Here is a 16,220-nt window from a genome sequence, read left to right as displayed (position 1 = left end):
GTGCTCAAAAAGTTTTGGATTTTGGATTTTGGGGTGAAGCATGCTCAACCTATGACAGGTAATCAAATATTTAACAAATGTTTCAGGCAAAGCCACCTGCCTTCCATACAATTCCAGCACCACTGTCTGCCTTCTGCCAAAAGAAAGAAGGTAAACCCCAGCATTTCTGCTGCCTTGAAGTTACCCAGTTCCACACCTGCATCTCGAGTATCTAGAGATAGATGTGAAAATGGGTCATTTTCTGCCTTTGGAGGCTGAGGCAAGAGGATCACAAGTTCAAGGCCAACCTCTGCAACTTAGACCCTGTCTCAAAAAATTAGGGCTGGGAATGAAGCTCAGTGGTAAAGTGCCCTGGGTTCAATTCCCAGTACCAAATAATTCACCTTTTTCATAAATTTCTCTGGGATTACATCAATTTAAGTAAAAATGTTACAGCTCTTTCCTTAAGGCACTGAGTTGCTTAGAGAGTTCCTGCTCCATTTTAGCCTGAGAGGAAGAACAAAATTCTTATTTCCCTCTCCATCTTCCATTCTGCCTAAGGGGGAGACCTGAAGCTGGTCAAGTGCTGGTTGCATTTCAAAGCCTAACTATGCATATCAATTGTGGACACTCCCTCAAGATAAAGACCTTTAAGTCTTGAGTTTAGTCACCCCCAACTCTGATGAAACCACTGCTGCCTTCCCTCACCTCAAACTCAGTGTATTCCCAAAACACTTCTCTGAGATAATATTTTATATTGCTGCAAATATATTTGCATCTTTCCTTCCCCACTTGTGGGGGAAATTTTCAAGTGACCATTGACCCAAAGATAATTTCAATATGAATGAATTATTTTCCCCTGCATTTCTGAAGGGTATGATACTAAATGACTCAGAAGGGGTCATTACAGAAAATCTACCCAGATAATTGATGCCCTGCACACCAGGACTTTGACATTTTGTGGGCTTCATTTTACTCATACACACTTACCTGTGGTCAGATCACAAATGATTCAGTGACTAAAGATTAAATGTTTCTTGTTGAAGAAGCTGGAGATGAAGGCAGAGGTGAACTCTTCTGAAATGAGGCATTTGTGTTTATGGATCTCATAAAGGAAGAATGCGCCCATGGTCGTCATCAAATTTCCAGAGGGCTCTATAAACTCAGAATTCACAATAGAATGTAGACACCATTTAGCCCAATTATAAGTTCTTATATGCCCAACAAATACGGCACAAAAATTAGGAAATCACTTTATTTATGTCACAGTGAACTTTTCTCTGCGATGGTTCCATAGACATTGGAAGGACACAGTAAGGAAAAAGCGCTTCTCAGAGGAATGGAAAGCAAGTCTCCAAGTCTGCTTCCACACAACATCACACATTCATTTCTTGAAAAGTCCACATTTGAAAGCCTGTGAACGGGAGTCAACAAATCAAGGGCACAAAACATCACCCCCCAAAAATGACAAATTAGAGCCAAGCAACAAACTCTGAGGTACACAGGACCATTGAAGAATATAGTTATAGGACCAATACTCATATGACATTCAGACACCATTGGACATCTGCCCTTCCCAGAGAGGAAACCCACCATCAACTGGCTGGTCCTATAAGTGAATTAGAATCCTTAGCATAAAAAAAAAAAAAAAATCCTTGACTCATGAACAACAAAAAGGCTGATAGATTTATGTATCACAGAGACCACAAACATGGAGCCAAAATTCCAGTGAGCTCAAGAGCTATGAAGAAGCCTGTATTTTCACACTATGGTATAAAGAGCTACAGGAAAGCATTCATGCCTAAGAGATGTGAGACTTCTACATGGGTAAATTTCCAAGGAATATACTCAGCTTTGACATATTTGGGGAAAGCAGTAATAGGTAGATAGTGGTGGTGATGATGGTCCCCTCTGGCCTGTGAGCCCAGGAAGAGGAGAGGAATAATATAGTACATCTTTTTTTTTTTTTCTGCCTGCCATTGCTGCCACTTGTAAGAATTCATGCAGACCCCATCCAAGCTGAGGAGGCAGGATCTGAAGGTACAACACAAGCAACCCTAACTGACTAACCATCTTTCCATCCTACTGAGATTCAGCTCAAGAAGCAGAATCCTGCAGCAATAATGCTAGCTGGACAAGCAGACTGGAATTTCATTCCAGGCTCCATGGTAAGTATGACCTCAAGCAGGTCATTGTCCCCTGGGGAATTTCATTTACACATGTATAAATGATGGAACTGGAGCTGGGTGCTGTTGGCACATGCTTGTAAACCCAGCAGCTCTGGAGACTGAGACAGGAGGATCATGAGTTCAAAGCCAGCCTCAACTCAGTGAGACCCTGTCTCTAAATAAAATACAAAAGAGGGCCAGGAATGTGGCTCAGTGGTAGAGTGCCCCTGAGTTCAATCCCCAGTACCAATCCACATATACCCCAAAAAAAGAAAAGGTGGAACTGACTTTCTGTGTCAGAGGTTTCCAAGCTGTTAACTGTGTCTACAGGGTTGTAGTAGGCATTAGGAGTATACAGTGTCATCAGTAAGTCCCACTTAAGTCACAGTAGCCATGCATGTCAGAGTGCTTTTGATAAATGGATTCTGCAGTTTAAAATTATTGGGATGGGGCTAGGGCTGGAGATATGTGAGTGGTAGAGACCCGATAGATAGATAGATAGAGATATCACGTGTGTGTGTGTGTGTGTGTGTGTGTGTGTGTCCCACTAAGCAGCATCCCCAGCCCTTTCATAGTTTTTGAACTAGTTGAACTGCTTGATCACTTCCAGCACTGGACTTGGACTGCCTATATTCAGCTCTGTTACTTGCCCTGTGTGGACTGGAACAAGTTCGCTTAGACTCTCTAGTTTCCAGCCAGAAAGTTATGATCATGGTAATCATTATGAAGATTAAATGTAAGTAAGTGCTAAAGGCTTACTTTACATAACCTTTATTGTGTTTTTTGAAAGGGTTTTGGCAGCTTAAAGATATGTACCAATCTTATTTAGAGACAGGGTCTCACTGAGTTGCTTTGCACCTTGCTTTTGCTGAGGCTGGCTTTGAACTTGTGATTGTCCCACCTCAGCCTCCCCAGCTGCTGGGATTACAGGCACACACTACTGTGACTGGCAAAAAAAGAAATGTACCAATCTTAATAAAAATATTTTGTTTTAAGCCAGGTGTGGCATATACCCATAATCCCAGGGACTTGGGAGGTTGAGACAGGAGGATCATAGTTTTCAGGCCAGCCTCAGCAACTTAGTGAGGCCCTATCTCCAAATTAAAATGGTTAGGCAGGTAGATCAGTGGTAAAGCAACCTTGGGCTTAATCTGCAGTACCAAAAAATATGTACGTATGTGTGTATAGAACTAGAAACTGAAGATTCATCTTGAATTAGAAAAAGTATCTAAATATTCAAGACCCTCAGCAGATGAAAATAGGAACCAACACCTATTTTCACTTGCTAGAAAATTCTAGAATTGCTTCCATTTAGCTCACATACATATGAATATGTAGTACAGTTTTGCCAGGAGTTGGCAATGGATTTTTTTTGTTCTAACTGAATTCTAAAATAAGATTAAGATTCTCTAAATTTGTTATTTGGCTGACAACTCTGTCTTTTGTTCTCATGTCAAATTTTCAAGAAAATCTCAGGATTATCTGGGGTTTAATCTTTTCTAGTTGGTCCTGGTTCGTGACAGCCCTGAGGATGGAAAAGAGGGAGTCAGAACAGAGGGAACTTCCCTTAGAAAACCCACTGTGAAAAATCAATGCTCTCCTGAGGTTGTCCACCCTGGTCCTCTTTAGGGACAGCCAGTCATTATCTGAATCTGAGTGAACTCTGGGTGGGAAGGACATTCCATGGTGACCATTAACATTTGTCTATATGACCCCATGTTAGCTACTCAAATTAAGCCCAAATCTCACTCATCTCCTGTAAATAAGTTTCTTACATTAAATGATCAGTTACAAATTAAAACAGGAAGGAAATCCTGTGATACCAGTACAAGGCAAAGCTGAGGATCAGAGTTCCAAAATATGTTGAAAGTAGTTAGGTCTTGTATTCATTCAATAATCGAATTCCTATTTACACTTGTCAGGTTCTGTTTGCTCTAATTAATTCCTTTTAAAAACTGAACTTGGAAAACACTGTGATCCCTGCTTAGCTATGGGAGAACTCGAACTGCCCTAGAGGAATGTGGACATAGACTATTTAAGAAGAGTAGACATCCCCAAAATGAAGGCATTTCAAAGAAAGCACTGTGAATTAGACAAACTACTATCTTTAAAATGGACACAGAGGATTTGACCAGCACATCAAAAGGGCAGCCTGAAGCATTTAAAAAAAGTCCATCCTTATAGGATATATTTGGATCAGATGGGCAGAGATATTCAAAACACTTCATCTGAAGAGGAAGAGGGCCCTGGGATACTCAAAATGAAAAACAAACCCTTTGAGTACCAAGTATGTTTTCTCTATCATCTGGTTGCCCCAGATCCCAGTCAGAGCGCTGGGGTGAGAAGGTGCTAACCTGTGCAGCCAGCACACCCAGGTGAGACTTGGAAAGATTCACATCCTGACTAAATCCTTGAGAAACAGACAGAAGAATTTGTGGAAAATAACTAATGGCCACTGGACAAGAATCACAGGAAACGCCCACTTACCTGGAAACACAGGACTTGGCACAAAGGGCACTTGGCCACCTGAGTCCAATATGGTACTTTCTTTAGGTGTCAAAACTCCACCTAAGGGGGCCAGGTTGTGGCTCAGTGGTAAAGGGCTTCCCTAGCACATGTGAAGCACTTGGTTCAATCCTCAGCACCACATAAAAATAAAGATTAAAAAAAAACTCAACCTAAAATATCCACTCCGCTATGTACTAATTAGGCAATGGATTGGAACCCATTCTATTGTTTATTCTTGTATTTCTTGCCTGGTAATCTGTAAAATAGAAGAATTCACTGGCAAATAACTGTTCAAGGCTGACTTCTTTGCCCCCACTGCCAAGCCTTGTGTGTTTACAGTAGGAAACTTTAGGCAGGTCAGAGAGAAAGAAAACTGACCTTCTCTGCTTTCTTATGAAATCAAGCTTGTTTTCTGTGCTGAATTTCTCTAAGCCTGTCACATTTGGGTTACTGAGAATAATTTTAAACTGCCTCAGATTACCAAGCTTGGTGTGTCCAATGTCCACGTGTATCTAAGACAGCTAAACTCAACTTTTAGTAAAATTGCACCAGGGTCAAAATTAAGAACTAAAGGTTTTTCACTAGCAAAAACTAACCTTTATGACATTAAATTTAATCTTCCTAATGACATAGTAAATACAGGATGTGCTAGCCAAAGTAAACTTATTTGCAAAAAGAAAATGTATTTACTGCCATATTCCAAGGAACTTTTGAAAAACATTACTACAAAAATCAACAAGATCATTTAACTGCTCATTTCCAAAATAATGACTGTTATACATTTTACACATTGGCTGTGTCCTCCAAAAATTGGTCTGAAAATTTCCATTTTTAAAAAAGTGAGTTAAAATTGTCATTTCAGAAGTGCTTCGTCTTCCTTTCCTATTTCTATATTGCCCAGACCACCATATAAATTTTCTGATAAGAAAATATTTTAAGAGAGTTCCCCAGGGGTTAAAAGGATTATTTTTTGCTATAAATACTTACCCCTAAATAGTTCTCTTTTTTAAGGAGAGTTTCCAAGCCAAGTCTTGTTCGAGTGGTGTCTAGACAGCATGGCCCCAGAGCTAACATGCTAGTGTGTGTGTGTGTGTGTGTAGCATCTTTCCACAGAAAAGCACCCATAACCCATGGTGTCCCTATGTCCCCCAGGTGGCTGATGTGGCACTTATGGCTGCCACTTCTGCCATGTAAGATGTAAACTGCATTCACAGCACCCTGGGAAAAACTGTGGCTAAAACCTACACCCACAAGAGAATCCCATTCCTGCAGACATGAGGTCTTTCTGTAGCACACATGCTAAGCACACTGGGACAATAGTTTCAAGAAGGCCCAACTCCAAGGGCAGAGAAATTTAAATCTGCCACAATCCTCCATGAAAGTGATTGCACGCACCAAAAGAATTAGTGGGCTCCATGAATGCAAACTGAGGGACAGATGTGTGCAAAGAGAGCGATAAAGTCTGGTAGGAAGATCACGGCTCACATGCCAGTTTAACCACTGTCCCCTTGGTCTTTGACAGAACCTCAGAACATGACATCAGTCCTCACAGGCCTGTGAGGTAGGTACGTGAAACTAGTTAACTGATTGTCATTGCGGTTTTCGAACCTATAATCAAATGGTCCAGAAGACAGCATCCAAAGGTCAACTCCAAAGGGACTAAAGAGTGCACATTTAGGGTTAGTCCATTTCCTATCAATGTGTCATGTTCTAATTTGCAACACTTCCATGTCAGATTTACACCATTCATTCCAAGACCTTTAGGATATTTCCCAAAGAGGGGAATGGAGATGGAAAGTAAGAAAGGGACCACATTGAGATCCTAGACAGCCATGTAACATGGGACTCTGTATTCAAATGTGCCCCCAATACAAGGAAAACTTGATTTTCTCACCCTGACTCCTGAGAAGTAGAAGGTAGGGAAGGGCCAAACATGACAGAGGCAGCCATACCCAGATGAGGGGCCACTCTGTGGAGATACGGTGAAGGCCAGGCTCCTGATCTGCTTAAGTTCATGCTTCTGACTTTGACCACATGTGGGCCTTTTCACCTCCAGGCCAGGCATCACTGAGATTGTGGGTTCTGGGAGCCCTCTTTGCTCTTTCTGTCCTCTGCTGAGCTGCACTCAGACCCGGAGACGGAGGACTTATACCCACGGAGCGTGTGAGCATTCAGCATCTCCAGCAGCAGGTCATACACAGGGACCACATTTTTGCACTTCATGCTGAGCAGATGTTCCATGCCCTTGTTACTATGGGACAAAAAGATACTGAGTTTTTTTTCCCTGAGGGTAGGGTTGGGAATGTCAAAATCTTCCCCATTCTCCTGCGCAGAGCAGGTCCGAAACTGCCCCCACCCAGCACTCCCCCAGTCTCCTACTCTACAGCTCAACCACCCAGCTCTCAGTAATTTATATTCAAGGACAAAAACAAAATTGTCTTGACTTTTGTGTCCCACCACCCACCCAGCACATGGCACAGGGTACAATCAATTCTAATTATTCACCGTAGTCATGTTTTATAAAGTCACTGTAAACACCAAGTTAGCAAATACTGAGTCACTGCTCCTCAGGGACATACACAGGTTCCTAAAAACTTCTCATCCCATTTTCATCAGCTGGTCAATCTTGTTTTAGGTGTGTTTATATAAAGATGCCTTATTTAATAGACATTGTCAATTTATTAGCATCAAACTCACAGCCAACAAAAGGCACCCTAACTCATGCCTGAAGCAAACTTACCTATTTTCTCCAAAAGGCACATCACAGCTTTTCTAAGATAGAGAGCATTTCTGCACTACATTAGGAAGCTGTTTTTAAATGAAATTGCCCCCCAAAAATGTAAGAATGTGGCTCTGAATAGTGTACAAGAGCCAGACCCAATGGCACATGCCTGTAATCCCAGCTACTTGGGAGGCTGAGGCAGGAGGATTATGAGTTTGAGGACAATCTGGACAAAATAGGTGCTGTTTCAAAAAGCAGAAATAAAGAAAAAACGGGGACAAGTGGTCTTTTTTCCTCCCTTGTGCTAAAATCCTTCCCCACAACCCCTCACCTCACTCCTCAAGCGGGCATTATCTTTCACCTTCATCCAGCCCTGGTGCAGGGCTACCCTCCTGGGTGACACCATGCACCAGCAGAAGCCATTGCTGCCACCCCCTTCACCAGCACACAATTTTACATGTGGATCTGGAATGTGCTCCATCCACAACCCTGCCTTCCCAAACTTGTTTGGAAGATCTCATTCTTAATATCTTGATGTCATCAAAAGGAAAGAATAAATTTTAGGAAAGCTTTGTGTGCTTCCCCAAATCACGGGCCTAATGGATGCCCTAGGAGAGCCAGACTTAGCTTCTTCAGGAAAATGACTCAGGGTGGTGGTTCACTGCAGGGGAGGAACTGCCCCTTTTAGGACTCCATGAACAAGCTCTAAACCCTAGCAACCAAAAAACAGGCCACCACATGATGGCATGAAAATCCGGAAGGTGCCCTGCGACATTCACTCAATACTATGAGCCAATCTGCGGTTACACGTGAGTGAACACCCCCACTCCCTTTCACGGGTTTTCTCTTAAAGGTGACAAGCCTACACTATCCACCTTAAACTCGCAAACACTTCCCAAAGCTCTGAGCATGTACACCGCGCATGCGCTCAGTGGAGCAGCCCCTGCAGGCCGGTACCTGATGTGCCTGACGTGAGACAGGAGCATCAAGAGATTAGCCAGGCGTACGGACTGCTGCTGGGAAGAGATGCCGCTCTTGGCGATCACCCAGACCAGAGCGTCAGTCACAGCATTCAGCAGGTGAGTCAGCTTCTGGCTGCTCTCCGCCTCCTGGCTCGCTGCGGCCAAAGGGTACATACCTGGACGAGACAATGAGAGCCCCAAGTCATTGCTCTGAGAAAAACCAAAGTCACGTGCTCACCATGAAGCGTGCCCACGTTGTCGGGGAAGGAAGCCCACCTAGGTCTGAGCTGTTCTGGCTTGGGCATCTGAGGCGAGATCTCAAGAGCCTGACTTTACCTCCCAGGGGTTCTTCCCTGAAAACCAGCCCCATCCCTGAGCTGCAAGGGAAGCCCAGCTGAATGCAGGGCAGATAAATGACCTCTCGAACAATCTGTCAGGCCAGATCAGTGGCCTCGCTCAAGCAGTAGGTGTATCTATTCTCCCCAGATCATGAGGGGACATTTTCATCTGCAGCGACAAGTATATCTGGAGGTCAGAAAGGGAGATTGATTCTACTCTGAGCCCAAGAAGAGCTCCTTACCTAATGGAGTTTAAGAAACAATGGCCAATGCTATGAAGCTTGGCCTCCCCCACACCACCACCATGTGTGTGTCCCACACAGATGGCACCACTGTCACCCTGTCCAGGTCCTCAGCATCTCACTTCTGGGACACCTTGCTGGGACAGCATAACCATCCATTTGGAGTCGGGTTTTGCCTATTTTATGTCTACCATTTCTAGCTCTCGAACCCTGAACCAATTCTCCAGCTCCAACCTCAATTCCTAATTAGGAACATTATTTCCTTAGGCCCGGAAAAGCAGGGTTGCCTCCCCAACCTGCCCTACCCTGGGTTCAATTCCCCTCTGACTCTGGGATCTAAGATGCTGCAGCTTCCCAATGGTTGCAAATTAACAAAATAACAACTCCGGTAAATCTCCCCCCTTTCTCTGCCCCCCCCCACCACAAAACAATTTCTCAATTCCTGAAACATTGACTTCTCTTCTAGGCTTTCAATTTCAAAGTAATAATAAGTAGAAAATTATGTGACATCAACCACAGCTACAGATTTGACTGTAATGATGGATTTGTTTTGGCAATTTTTGCTCTTGTTCTTATTGACATTTTTAGTTACATTGAGGCAACTCAGTTCAAATGCGCCCAACCCCACCTGCAGCACAGGATACACAGAAGCACAGCTACCCAACTGCAGAGCTTCGGCATATGCCTAGGGGCCCGCCATAATGTCTCATGATGCATATCTAAAATATCCACCTTTTATAGCATCCCTGAAGCAGCTTCCCTAACCCACCTGCTCACCTTGTCCTCCATAGTGGCTCTTTGAATCCCTTCGCACCCTCTGGCCTGCCACTGCCCCCCAGTGGTGACCTGCCCTCTCAATGGAAAGGAAACAAGACCCCACTCTTGATCCAGGGCATCCCCTGAATGGCAAAAACGCAGATCTGCTCATCCAGCACCCTCTAAGGCACACCCTCTTGCGCTCTTGGGGTACAGTCCCAACCACCTAATGCAGCAGTCGAGAGACCCAGGTGATGTGCTAAACATGCCCAACCTCCTGCCTAGGAACTCCCTCCTTCTCCAGCCTTCCTTCTCTTATTTGTTTCTAGCTATTCCTCCTTTAGATCCCAACCTGTTCTTGGATTTCCTTCTAGAAGCTTCCCCTGTCCTGCCTACCATCCACCTTAAGTTTGGCTTGAGTTCTCCCCTAAAACCCCATATGCTGGATATCTGCCTTGTCCTCCTGCATCTCCAAAGCCACCCTCCAGTCCTCCCCAAGACTGCACACATGCACTCTGAGGGCACAGAACCTACTTGTCATTATATTCCCATCACCTTGAACAATGCCTGGTGTGGAGGAAACATTCATCTATGGGAGGAATTTAACTGAAATCACATAGGTTCAAGTTTTTGCATTTTTTTAGCCAAACATACATCGTAATTTTTAGAAACTATTTTTAGTTGTAGATGGACACAATACCTTTGTATTTTATTTATTTTCATGTGGTGCTGAGGATTGAACCCAGTGCCTCATGTATGCTAGGCAAGCGCTCTACCACTGAGCCACAGTCCCGGCCCCATCATCATCATCATCATTTAAATGTCAACACATATTTTAGGTACACAACAGAAAATCATGAATTAAAAGTACAGAGAAAATTATTTTAAATTCGCTTTGCCTAAAATTGATCCCAGATGCAAAAACAGTTCTTTGAACTGTTATCTAATATGTTCTGCTGCATGACGTGCTCTATGAGTTTCTACTGCCATAAAGAAATATGACTTCAAATTCTAAAAGGAACCAAAATTGTATACCGGTACATATCTCATTCCAAAGTGACAAAATTTGAAATAATAAAAATGAATCACAGCTTGTATTCAAAGGCTCACAGCAGCACTACTTATAATAGCCTAAAAGTGGGGGCTAGGCTTGTGGCTCCATGGCAAAGTGCTTGCCTAGCACATGTGAGGCAATGGATTAGATTCTCAGCACCACATATAAATAAATAAAATAAAGGTCCACTGACAACTAAAAACATATTTTTTAAAAAAAATAGCCTAAAAGTAGAAGTAAGCCAGATGCCCATCAACGAATGAATGAATAAACAAAATGTGGTCTATTTATATAATGGAATACTACTCAGCCACGAAAAGAATTAAGTACTGACAAATACTATAGCATGTATGAACCTTGAAAACAATTTGTCATTGCCTGGAGGTATAGGTTGGGTGGAAAATGGAGGTTGATGGCTAAAGAATATTAGATTTCTTTTGGGGTGATAAAATTAATTATAGTGATGACTGCACCACCTATAGTGAATATAATAAAAGCATTGAATTATATACTTAAATGGCTTCATTGTGTGGTATGTGCATTAGGGCACAAGATGTATTTAAATAAAAATAACACCTCAGAACCAAAATTATAGTAACATAAATGCCCTGGGCAGTGTGAGAACACATGCTAGGTGTTAGGTCACCCTACCCGAAGCAGCAGCATAGCCTGAGGATGACCCTGACCTTCTGCAGGCCAGGGCAGCACAGTTCCACATAGTACCTCGGGCCCATCATTAACGAGCAGTTTGCAGAGGGCAGGCTTCAGAGTTTTGTTTTTTAATTTTATTTTTTTTTTATTATTTCTTACATCACAATAGAGGAGTGCATTACATTCATAATTTTTTTGCATTGCAATTCTTAATACACCTTTATACCACAATTTATCAAAAAACAAATGCCGAATGTCTTCTCTGATATAAGGGGGGGGTGACTCAAAATGGGGTTGGGAGGGAGAGCAAGGGGGGAAGATTACCTCTAGACAGAGTTTTAACAAGGCATCTTGATCACACCAATTTTACATATGGGGAAATATAGAGACAACAGACTGCCACTAGCACACAACCATCCTGGGAAGGCAGTGGCCTGAAGAATGCCCACTGCACTGCCAATGCCCTCCCCAGGCAGGAGCGCCTGCACTTTGGCCATTCATGCACCCTCTTGCTCACCCAACACCTGGGGACAATAACTGCTAAGAGCAGGCCCTGGGCAGGAGCAAAGGACCAGAGCGGAAGCCCCATCAGTCAAACACACAGGAAATGACAAAAATAAACCCCTCCACCCCCCAAAAGGTGGGAACATTAGCTAGAATTCATTATAGAACAGAATTACATGAAGCACCTTTCGTGAAACTAAAGAGTTCTAGTACAAAGGATGATCTTGGCACAGTGCTCTACACATACCAAAGACAGTAAAATAAAATCCAGGACACTGTCTTCTCTCCCCTCTGGGGACAGCTGCGCATCCCTCTCACTGGCCCATTTGATGATATTCTGAGAAGCACAAAGCCCCAGATCTGCCACCTCCTATGTGTTCCAAGGATGAAGATATGTAGTTCCTTGACTGAAGGCAAATAAATTAGAAAACCTAGACTGTTTAATTAAAATCCCAGAATACTGACCACGAAGAAATTTCCAGCTTATGGGAGGTGTAGTAGGTATGTGCTGTCTAATGTAAAACAGGATCACCTCTGTTCCTTTCCCTTGTTAAGTTTCATTCTTTTTAAGTCTTAAAACTGTTCAGACAAACAAACAAACAAACACTCTACAGTTATGTATAACTAAAACAGAAATACATAAATAAAAATAAAACCTCTATAAAAAATTTTTTAGACAAATAGAAATGTTCCCAATTTAAACTAGTTTGAAAGATTCAGGGTAAATGTTTGCAGGTTGATTCCACTCTATTTCTTAGATTTAGTGATCTCTTTAATTCTGAGGGAGGATTACGAATCTTCAGGGTCCTAGGTGACAAGGATGGTCTTTCTGCTCTTAACTAAGGATGCTATTAACTGCAGTGCTCACATAACACCTCTGAATTTCTAAAACACTTGAACATTGGAACAGATTGTTAAATGTAACATTTCCTGTTGTCTCTGCATCTCAAGAGGCTCATCAGAGGCTGAGATCACACTGTGGTTCCAGTTCCGCCCACATCCTCTGCATGCTTGGTGCAGAGGGTGACTGAGAAGCAAGCTAGAATGTTAAGCCCCCACCTGGAGGAGGATTGCCTCTTCCATTTATGTCCAGTAAGGATCAGACCCTTGAAAGTTTAAGGATATATCCCCTATTCTAGACCAACAGCATTGTGTCCAGTTCATTTTGACATCTTATGAGTATATAATGGTTTCTCGTTGTGATTGTTGTTTTTTGGTTTTGATTTTGCAGGATTGAGCAACCCAGAGGTGTTTTATTCTTGAGCTATCAGGCTGGCCTCAAACTTGCAATCCTCCTGTCTCAACCTCCCAAGTAGCACTCCCACTTTTTAAAAATATCTTCCTTTAGATGGATTTTTCTTGTGGTTCTATTTTTAATCACCTTTATTTAAAATTATATTAGTCCTAACTCTTTGAAGAATTATTTCAACAGCTGCATTCAGGGTCATGATATACATATTTAACTCACTGCAGTTTTTGGTTTTTTTCAAGCAATACTACTTCATGTTCAGATGAAGAACTTCACAATAGCACATACTTCCATTTGTCCTTTCCTGGCCTTTGTGCTCTTGTGACATGTTTTTCTTCTATATAAACTTATAGCATGTTGTTATTATTTTGGCTTTAAATACTAGGTTATCTTTGAAACACAAATAAAAGGACTTAAATAGGAAAAGAATGTTCCTTGGATGTTGAATTATGGTTTCATTTGGTATAATCTTCACCTCCTTAAAGGGCATCTACTAATATTTCTTACAGTACAGGGCTGCTAGTAATACATTCTTTCAGTTTTTCTATGTCTGAAAAGATTTTTATTTTGTCTTCAGTTTTGAAAGTATAAGGAACTCTACAGTGACAACTGTTTTCTCAAGAACTCTAAAGATGTTGTTTCCATCTCTTTAATTTGCACTTCAGAAAGCAGATTTTTTGCCATCTTTGTCTTTGTTCCTCCGTATGTCTTTTTTCTCTGGCTGGTTTTTTGAGACTTTTTGCAGTCTAGTGAGGTGGCTCGTGTCCACAGTCCCAGCTACTCAGGAGGCTATGGTGGGAGGATCACTGGAGCCCATGAGTTTGTGACCAGCCACACAATATGATGAAACCCCATCTCAAAAAAAAAAAAAATTTTTTTTTTTGTTCTTTTTCATTGAATTTAAGCAACTTGATGATTAATATATGTTGGTGTGATCTTCATCATCTTCCTCTTCCTTCTCCTCCTTTGTATGTGTGCTTAGGCTTCACTGAGCATCATAGAAACCATGTTTATTGTTTTCATTAAATTTAGAATTTTTAAAAACTATTGCCTCTTCAAGTGCCTTTCCATATCCCCCATCAGGGATTTCTTTCCTTTCCTTTCCTTTCTTTCGGGGTGGGGGCGGTGCTGTGGGTCGAACCCTGGGCCTTGTGCATGTGAGGCCAACACCCTACCAACTAAGCTATATCCCAGCCCAGGGATTTCAATTTTATGCACATGAACAACTTCAGTTGTCTCACTAATGCTGTGTTCATTTTTTAAGAACTCTATGTCTTCACATCCACGATCCTTCTTTCTGCTGCACCTCACCTGATGTAAACACCACCCAAAGTTTTTGCATTGAGAAGTTCCTTTTGTGCCTGCTTCATACTTCCCGTGTTCCTCCTTTTCCTGCTCATGCTTTCCTCTGCCTCTTGGATATATTAAATATAATTAGAGTAACTGTCTTAATGTACCTGTCTATTAATTCTATCATTCATTTCATTTGTGGGTCTTTTCTAACCTAGTGGCTTTTTCCTTGTTAGAGATCACATTTTCTAGCTTCTTTGAATGCTTACTAATTTTGGCTGGTTACCAGACATTGTGAATTTTTCCTTATTGGGCACTCAATATCCTTGTATTGTATTGTTTTGTTCTGTTCTGTTTTGCAGCGCTGGGGATTGGACCCAGGGCCTTGAGCATGCTGGGCAAACAGTCTACCAGGGAGCAATACCCCAATCTTCTGCTTTAAATAATCTTGAGTTTTGTCTTGGGTTGCAGTCAAATTCCTTAACAATATTTTGATTTTTCAGACTTACTCTTTTTTTAACTTTTTTTTTTAGTTGTAGATGGACACAATATCTTTTTATTATTTTTATGTGGTGCTGAGGATCGAACCCGTGAGGGGCAAGTGCTCTACCACTGAGCTCCAGCCCCAGCCCCAGGCTTACTATTTTTTCAAAAAATTGTTTTGTACTTGTAGAATGCCTTTATTTTATAGGTTTATTTTTATGTGGTGCTAAGCATTGAACCCAGTATCTCATGCATGTTAGGCAAAACGCTCTGCCACTGAGCTACAGCTCAGCCCTCAGGCTCCTCCTAGGTTTTGTCTGGTAGCCTTCAGTCTTGGGTTGCTTTCTCCGCACCATCGAGACAACAGTCTCCTGAGGATCACACCCAATGTCTGGGCTCTCACAAGGTTTTCCTCACAGCCTGGTAAGCTCACCCTGTTTGAACTTCAGGGATTGTTTTGCTCCGTCTTTTCTGGTGCTTCTTCCCAGGCTGGCCCTCAGTATCTTCATAATCATGAGCAGATGAATACCCAGCTGAAAGCCTTCTGGAAGATCTCCAAAGTTCTCTCTCTGAGCAGCTCTTTCCTCTCAAGTCCTGTCTCCTAAAAATCACAGCTGCCTTGATAGCCCCAAATTCACAACCCTTCCCCCTCAGTTCAGGGGGAAAAATGGTTTCTATTTGGGCTACTCCCTATTATGGTTATTTTTTTAATTTTATTTTTAGTTGTAGATGGACACAACACCCTTTATTTTGTTTATTTAGTTTTTTTATGTGGTGCTGTGGATGGAACCCAGTGCCTCATGCATGCTAGGCAAGTGCTCTACCACTGAGCCACAACCCCAGCCCGTATTATGGTTAATTTTAGGTGTTGTATTAGGGTTCTCTAGAAGAACAGAATTAACAGGAAATATAATTATAAAAAGGGGACTTATCAGGTTGTTTTATGCAGCCAGAAGCTAGATAGTCTACAATGGCCATGTGCAGGCTAGAGAGCTGGAAGAACCAGCAGCTGCGCAGTCCAACAGGCTGAAGCCCCAGAACAAGAGGGACCAATGGTGCTACCCCATTCCAAGACCGAAGGTTTCTGGAGAATCACTGGCAGAGTCCACTTCGAAAAAGAAAAGAATCAAGAGTTCGATATCCTCAGATGATCGCAGCAGCAATCAAGAACCTGTTCAAGAAGAACCAAGCTTACATCTGCTGCTGCTTCCTTGTTCTTCCAACTTTTATTCCATCCAAGCCATCATCCTATTGACAGTGCTGCCTAAGCTCAGGGAGGGTCTCCACTTCAGTTGGCTATCCCACATACTAATC

General features: G+C 42.3%; 1 protein-coding gene across 1 annotated transcript in view; it reads right to left on the bottom strand.

Annotated features, from left to right (window-relative positions):
* Positions 1-6,317: 6,317 nt before the first annotated feature.
* The window catches only part of Esr2 (estrogen receptor 2), a 57,392-nt gene continuing 47,489 nt past the window's right edge, over positions 6,318-16,220 (bottom strand). Inside the window, exons 10-11 of the mRNA XM_071607986.1 lie at positions 8,335-8,515; positions 6,318-6,906 (exon numbers count right to left, since the gene is read on the bottom strand). Of these exons, the coding sequence (XP_071464087.1) occupies positions 6,720-6,906; positions 8,335-8,515 (368 nt within the window). The 3' untranslated portion in view covers positions 6,318-6,719. The remainder of the gene's footprint in view (positions 6,907-8,334; positions 8,516-16,220) is intronic.

Source organism: Marmota flaviventris, chromosome 2 (genome assembly GCF_047511675.1).
Source record: "Marmota flaviventris isolate mMarFla1 chromosome 2, mMarFla1.hap1, whole genome shotgun sequence".
In the NCBI taxonomy this organism is placed as follows: domain Eukaryota; kingdom Metazoa; phylum Chordata; class Mammalia; order Rodentia; family Sciuridae; genus Marmota; species Marmota flaviventris.
The sequence above is the reverse complement of the archived record's forward strand: the minus strand, read 5'-3'. Positions and strand labels throughout refer to the sequence as shown.